Source organism: Heterocephalus glaber, unplaced genomic scaffold (assembly GCF_053883595.1).
Source record: "Heterocephalus glaber isolate CG9 unplaced genomic scaffold, H.glaber_assembly_v1.0 deba00001226, whole genome shotgun sequence".
NCBI classification, from domain to species: domain Eukaryota; kingdom Metazoa; phylum Chordata; class Mammalia; order Rodentia; family Bathyergidae; genus Heterocephalus; species Heterocephalus glaber.
Window position 1 is genome coordinate 318,370 of NW_028258219.1, and position 7,895 is coordinate 326,264.

Genomic DNA, 7,895 nt, shown 5'->3' on the forward strand with positions numbered 1-7,895 from the left:
CAGTGACTGTCCATGCGCACAGCTCCTTCCCCCTCCCACCCCACTGGCAGCACTGGCAGGGAGCTGCTGCTGGGCTGCACCCCAGGGCCTGCTAGGGAGAGCGCTGCTCCTCCTTTCCTTCCCACTCATCTGCATGTCCGAAGTGACCTTGGATTTAGCTGATAGCTGAGTCTTGCCTTACATCCAGTCTGACAACCTGCATTCAACCTGCGTTTATCAGAAAGTTTAGGCTGTTTATATTGCACTTGGCATAATGGCTGACATGGCTGGGTTTAAATTCACCATATTTCTATTTGTCCCATCTGCTCTTTTTAAATTTTTCTTTTCCTGCCTAATTTTTGATTATGGTTTAGGATTCCATTTTACCTTCACTGGCTTACTGATGATACTTCTTTGATGTGGGTTTGTTCAGCAGTTGCTCCAGGACTTCAACACATATCTTCAGTTACTAGCGTCCACCGTTAGTGTCATGGCGCATTCTTACAATAGCAGAGGTTCGCTTCCCACATCATCTGAATTATCACTAAGCTTTCTACTTCCACATATGCTGTGGACGTCACAGTATTTTAACTTTGTTCTCAACAATTATCTTTTTTTAAGTAAAGTCTTTTGCATTTACTTGTATATCTGCCACATCTAATACTTGTATGGACCTTCTGTCCATCTGGTATTACTTTCCTTTGCCTGAACAACATACAGTAACATTTCTTACAGCACAGGTCTGCTGGTAATGAATTCTCTGCTTTTGTTTGCCTGAAAAAGTTTTTACCTCACTTTCATTTTTGAAGGAAAGTGAACTAACTGTAGAATCATTGGTTGATGGTTGTGCCTTTTCTTTTAGCACTTTAGCGATGTCATTCCTTAGTCTTCTGCCCTGCAGTTTCAGACAAGGCTGCAGTCCTGCTCACCTGGGCTGCACTGTACCTAATGTGTCTGCCCCACCCCATTGCTGCTTTTACATTTTCTCTTTATTACTATTTCTGGCCAACTTAAATATGATATGCTTTGCTATGGGTATGTTTTTACTCTCTGAAACTTATCCTTTTTATACCTTTGGGGGTTTAGATTTTTGTCCAATTAGGAACATCAAGGCCATTACTTCTTATATTTTTTGTCCTTCCATTCCTACTCCTCTCCTTCTGGAACTCCAAGTGTGTTAGACTGATATTGTCCCATAGATCACTGTAGCCTTTTCACTTTTTGGAAGAGTGCTGGACATTTTGGACAGATTTTACTGCTGTGTGTTCAAGATCAATCTTTTCTTCTGCACCTCTAGTCTGCCATTATTCCTATTCCAAAAAATCTCATTTCCGGCACTGAGTTTTATCTTTTCTAGAGTTTCATTGAATTCTTTGAGCCTCCGTTTTTCTCATTATGTTCACACTGCCCTTCCAGTCACCAAACATGGAGCACACGACAATGTTTTAGGGTCCTTGCCTGTTGTCATCGTTCTCTTTTCTTTGTCTTTTCTTCTCTCTCAATTATGGGTCCTATTTTCCTATGATCCTTTGAATGTCTTATAATTTTTCACCAGATCCTGAACTACAAAGTTTACATTACTGAGTGCTAGATTTTTTTCCAGATCATTTTTTTTTTTCCTGCAAGGCATTTTTTTAGTTTAGTTTGATCCTCTTGAGGCTTCCTCAGAGTAGCCTTATTCTAGGGTAGTTTTGCCCCTTGTTATTAAATGAGACCTGTCCACTCCAGCTGTAGTACAACACTGCTCCTTGTGTCCTTTTCACCCAGCCTTGTGGGTTCCACCGTGTGCATGCATAGCTCGACCTGCAGCCACAGGTTTGTGGGGCTGCTCCTTAGAAGAGTTCCCTCCTCTCCAGTACACTGCCCACAACTCCTACCCACCTGTACCTCCTCACTGCAATCTGTTTCCTCGACTCAGCATGACCGCTGTCCAGCTCCCTCTCTGCAGTCCAATCTAATGATGCTCCAGGCTGAACTGCAGGGTGACCACAGGGCTCATCTCATGTTTCTGTCTTCTAAGGGTCTGCAGTCTGTTTCTTAGGGTTGTTTGTTTTCTAACATCAGGAAATAGTTACTTTATATTAGTCAGCTTTCCCATTGCAGGAGCCAAATATCCAACATTCACAACACAAGGGAGGAGGTTTAATTTGGCTCATGGTTTCAGAGGGTTCAGTCCAGGGTTGGGAGGCTCCAGTGTAGAAGCATCATGGTGGAAAGGGGCAGTGTAAAGCCAAGCTGCTCAGGCCGTACTGGCTGTGAAGGTGGCAGAGAGGAGGCCGAGGCCCAGACACAGTACCCAGGGTCGCACCTCCTGACCCACCCAGACGTCCCTAGAAGTCTGCTTTACTCACCCCCAGGCAGCTCTGAGGCCAATCAGGTAGACATCCAGCTGGATAGCCACACTTCCTATTCTGTGCACACTGGGAATTCACCCTTGGAGGCACAAGCACCAGGCTTAACAAAGCTTCCACCAGACTCGGCATAAGTGACAGCACTGCCACCGAGCTACTGTATGGCTTAGACTCAAACCTCTTCCATCCGTGTCATCTATCAGCTTGTGAGAGAGGGGACAGGCAGGACTCCCACTTCACATAGCACTGAGACGTACAAGTCAAAGGGTCTTACTCAAAGTAGCCTGATTGATAAATGGAAGAGGAGGCTTGGAATCAAGTCTCCTGGTCCCAACTGTCCCCATCTGTAGACTTCTCGGTCTTCTTCATGAAATCCCCAAATGGACAAGAGTGGGGTCACCCCTTCCCAAGGCCTCAAAGTGGCCTCCTTCCAGCAAAGTCATGCCACATTGTAGCTTCTAATACCACACAGCTTTGTCAGCACTCATCCAAATGCACTCAAGGAAAAAAAAAATGCACTCGAAGGCTGGGGATTTAGCTCAGTGGTTCCAGCACCTTCCTTGAAATTGCAAGGTCCCAAGTTTGATCCATAGTACCAAAAAAAAGCACTCAAAAATGGGTGTATCTTACATATATTATACTTAGTAAAGATAATGTTTAAAAACTCACATGACTTTTATATTGGACATTTGCATGTACTCACAGGAGGTAAGATTTTCAGGAAAATAGTAATCTGGCCCTCAAACACCTTGGTATTCACCTGTGGGTGGTCAGCAGAGCCTAGGCCAAGCAGCTGGGAAACATTCTACTTCGGTGTCTGGTTTCACTGAGCTCTCTTGTGACAACAGGTATAAAAGAGTCTACAAAACCCACCAAGATGTCTGCTTCAAAGAGCGCTGTGAAAGCATAAGCCGCGAGAAACCCCTAACAGGTGCATCTCGGAACCCCGGCTGAGGCCTGCATGAGCTCACAAGGCAGTGAGCAAAAAGTGGTGATGGGGCTGGCAGAGCCAGGTGTCTGGGCCCTGAAATGCTCACCCTGCACAGCAGTGCCTGCTCAGAAGCCAGGCTGGGCATGAAGGCATGGGGAGTCTGCACACTCACACAGGCCATGGAGCCACAGTGACAAGGCGTGGTGTTGCCAATAGGTCCAAATGTGTAACCGCAGATACAGGAAACCCATTTACTGTGCTCGCACCTAGGTTCCTTCTCAAAGGGTCTGAGGTGGCCACAGAATTACTGCTGTTTGGGGTTTCACTGCTTTCACAGCGGAGTCTGATTCTCAGTTACCCCTCCATAGACATAGCCTTTGTTAGCATGACGGGGGACCAGGCAAAGCCTGCAGGGTGCCTCACCTAGGGCGCTGGTCCATCTCCCCAGGCAACTGTTGCCCGCCCTCTTCCACACCCTCCCCCACACCCTCCCCATGACACATATCCAGCCAGCTGCTGTCCTCTCCACCCATGGTGACTATCTGGAGCCAGGCAGGTGTCCCACACTGAAACGTTAGCCTGTGCACCACTGGAGCAGATGTGAGCAGCAGATGGCTCTAGCACCATCCTGGACAGAGGGCATGCATGGTAAAAGGTATATAAGTCTCTTCCTCCTAAAGCATTTTTCTTAATTATTTCAGGAAAAAAAGCAACAGTCAAACACTGAAGAAACCTTAAGGTATGTTACCCCACCAACCTGAGAGCTCTTGGCCAGAGGGAAAGGTGGGCTCACCTGCCCCAGGCCAAGCACTGCAGCTCCTCTTGGCTCTGCCACAGCAAGCAAGTAGGTGCTGCTGTTACAACCCTGAACAGAGGCTGTGGAATCCTGACCCACACCTCCCAGCAGGCATAACCTGGTCAGCCTTGGACATAGTTGTCTTCAGGTGGAAATAAGTCCCTCTCTCAAGGGGAAGGAGAGCAGCTACCATGGGGCCCCTCAAGGAGGCTGGCAACCTCCCAGAAGACCACCTGGACCCCTGGAGGGAGACTGGATCAGGTGGTGGGAGGGTGAGGGAGGCCAAGAACCCTAGGGGTGCCAGAAGAGCACCCTACTGCAAATGGGATTCTACTGGAAAGGAAATGGGGTGGGGCCTTAGGGGTCCTGAAGACAGCGGATGCTGTTATTCTACATATCATGAACCCTGAGATCAAAGAAATGCTACCTTTGTTTGATCCAGCATTTCCCAAACTCTTCTGGCAGATAAACCCCTGTACCACCCTCACTTCACGCCCACATGCTCTGCTAATTCCTAAAGAACACTGGTATTCACAAGAGTTTGGAAAATCCTGGGTGGAACCACAGAAACCCACCTGCAGCCTGTAGTCTGCTCCACACTCAACTTCTCAGCCACACCATGTCACTGGGATGAAAGCCTGATGGCCTCCAGCAGCTGCCTGTGCTGCCCCAGACAAGCTGGCCTTGCAGGGCAAGGGGTGCCTCTGTCAGGAGCCACCTTGGGCACAGTCTCCCTTCTCTCCCATAGCCAATGAGGTGAAGTGGAAATGTCACTCAAAGGCCATAGACCAGCCAGAAGCACAGGGGCTTCTGGGATTGTCTCATACCAAGGAGGGGTCCACATCAATGGGGGTGGGGGTGCAGCTCCACAGGCATCAGAAGAACAAGCTCTCAGAGAAGGCCTATGTGACAGAGTACCTAACCCAGCCAAACCGGTGCAGATATGAAGTCTGTCAAGAGCAACTGACAGCACTCAGTTCCTGTCCCCTCTCACTTCAGCCTCTAAAGACACACAAAGTACTCCAAGGTGTGCAAGCAATTCAATCCTGGTAGGGACCAAGAACTCACAAACATCCTCAGGGCTTGAAATATTTCTATGGCAGAGCACCCAAAATGTTAATGTGTATCTTTTAAAGACTCATCTAGCAAATGTTTCTATAAAAGCTATGCGAACCCCACAACTAATTATCCAATACTGACTTATAGAACATTTATTTTGAAACGATGAGGAAAGCATAAACAAGAAACAGAAATACATCCACCCAAAAATTCTTTTCAATCCAGAGCAGCCCCAGTGAAGAGACCCAGCATCACCAAGGGGAAGAGCGTGGAGGAGTAGCTGCCTGTGGTTCAAATGCAAGACTCGAGGCTGAGCCCACACAGCCCTGAAGTCAGGCCGAGCCCAGGCCTCCACTCCCATGCTGTCCTCCACACCACAGCAGGTTGGAATTCTGACTCTGGGAGAATATGGGTGCTCTGGGGGCAGTGCCAACAACCTCCGGAAGAAGGCAGTGGTGTAAAAAGGAAGGAGTGTGCTGTCCTGCTCCCCATGCCTGTTTTTCCTTCAAGGGATTTGGGAAGTGCTTGTCACACTCTACCCATCTCAAACGTTGCTAAAAGCAGAAAGATGAGGTCTAACAACTAGATCATGAAGAGCCCCAAGCCCCTTCTGTGACGTTCAGAAAACAGACAGCTGCACACACCAGCACACCTGGGCACTCCTCCAGTCCCAGTCACCTGTGAGGCCCTGAAGCTCCCGACTTAAGCCAGGACATGGTCTCCTGGAGGTGTACTCTGTACCAAGTGGAGATGGTATGCCGTACACCTAGGGTGGCAGGGCTCCTGCAGCACTCAGAAATTAGCCCTCAGACTCCAAGGTCGAGAAGCCTCCCTTGAGCCCTCACACATGGAGGAGACAAGACCTCAGCCAGCTTCCACAGCAGAGACCGGCAGGACGCACAGGGTGGACGTGAGGGAGCCCGCCCATTCCACGCCTCCAGGTTATGCTGTATGGACTGTGTGATGAAAACAAAATGTCAATCACTACTAAAGTGGAGTTTAGACCATTTTAGTCTACACCGGGGTTGGCACTTTTTCTTAAAGGTTCACGCGGGTTTTTTTGGGCTTTGCAGGCCTCTGTGGCAACCACTCGGCTCAGCCATGGGCACAAACAGCCACATTGTGCAACTGGATGGGCGTGGCTGTTCCAATAAAAATCTATTTACAAAAGCAGGTGGTGGCCAGATTGGCCCGTGATCTGAGGTAACCTAGGCTGCAGACTCTGGAGGAAACCACGCCCTGGATAAGTCACCACCAAAGCAAAAAAGACTCGCACGGACACTCACAAGAAAGCTACCCAGACCCTCGCTCAAAAAGCCAGACCACACCCCAGCGGCCTCACTCATTTATAAAAACATTCTTTACAGTTGTATTTTAGGCCATCTATTTTTATTAAATTTTGTGTGCACATGTCTGTGTATTATGCAGTTTGTCATTTCCAAAGGAGGAACAGCCATAAAGAAATCTCTACTAGAAACCCAGCCTGGTCTTCAGAGAGCTGAGAGCAGACTGGTGAAGGGTGAACGGAGTGCGGAGTGACCGGGTCCACAAATACACATGGCTGACTTCCACTGAAGCACCAGGGTCTGTCCTGCCCACTCCACATAAGCTCCAGCAGCACTAGTGACTGGTAAAACGGACATTACTGAACAGCAGATGCAACTTCCTGTACCATGCCAGTGACCTCATGGCCCTCAGCCACTAGGCAAATGCAGATTTTGGGGTTTTGGTTTTTTTGGGGTTTTTTTGGTTTTTTGAGACAGGGTCTTGCTGTGTAATTCAGGCTGGCCTTGAACTATGTAGCCCAGGCTAGCCTTGAACTCATGGCAATCCTCCTGCCTCAGCTTCCTGTGTGCTGGGATTACCGGCATATGCCATCACACCTGGCTTTAATTTTTAGCTTAGAAGCCACTATATCTGAGCAAAAGACAGCTACTGGGTGCTGTGCGGTGTGGTCATGCGATCAACCCATTCTGATGTTTCACAAACAAAGGGTCCGATGCTGAGGTTATCACCATCATCTGGTCAAAGGAGCCACCACTGCTGTTCTCACATGTCCTTCCTAAGACTGATGTCCTCTCTGAAAACACTCAAAGTTCAGCCAGACAAATGAGTCAAAAGAGAATCCAAAAACTATCAAGATATAAAGATTTGCTTTTGTGCCAAAACAAAAGAAGCCATCATGAGTCATGGAGTTTACCATTCACTAATCAAAATGGGATGAGCTGACCATCTAACCAAGCTCAGGTTTAAGGGCCTACTCAGTCCTGCTCCCCAAGAACAACACCGAAGGTTCAGGGAGATGACAGTCACTTGGATGCCTCAAAGTGGAGGAGAAAGCAGGAACACAGGTACAGAGTGGGCATCTGCATCGTCTATTTTGCCCCTAGCCAGAAACAACCAGACGGACACTCTCCCCTCCCCCATCGACTGGGGGCTGCCAGGTGTAAACAGGATGCTGTTGCTGTACCTTGCCCCCATGGAGAGCCCAAAGGCAGGGGCCCCAAGTCTGCCAGCCTCCTGCAGTGCTGGCAAACTGCTGCCACCACGACTCACTCACAGGGGCGTCACAGAGCTACTGCTTCTCTTTGCAGTCCTGCTCCAACGTGAGCCTGCAAGAGTGCAGAATCCTCACAACAAAACACAGCTCAGATCTGCCAAGATCTGATTTTTAAATAGAAATAAACACAATTCTTGAGAATCCATTAACAACCCATGGGAAGCGGTCCCTGGACCAGGCCTTAGAGTGGGCTCACAGCTTTGGCACCATTTGGGGATG

The 7,895-nt window shown here is 48.6% G+C and overlaps 1 protein-coding gene across 1 annotated transcript in view; it reads left to right on the forward strand.

Annotated features, from left to right (window-relative positions):
* Sned1 (sushi, nidogen and EGF like domains 1) overlaps positions 1-6,526 on the forward strand; it is a 58,246-nt gene extending 51,720 nt beyond the window's left edge. The window contains 3 exon segments of the mRNA XM_013066898.3: positions 3,179-3,240; positions 3,243-3,261; positions 3,963-6,526. Of these exon segments, the coding sequence (XP_012922352.2) occupies positions 3,179-3,240; positions 3,243-3,261; positions 3,963-3,999 (118 nt within the window). The 3' untranslated portion in view covers positions 4,000-6,526.
* Positions 6,527-7,895: the final 1,369 nt, after the last annotated feature.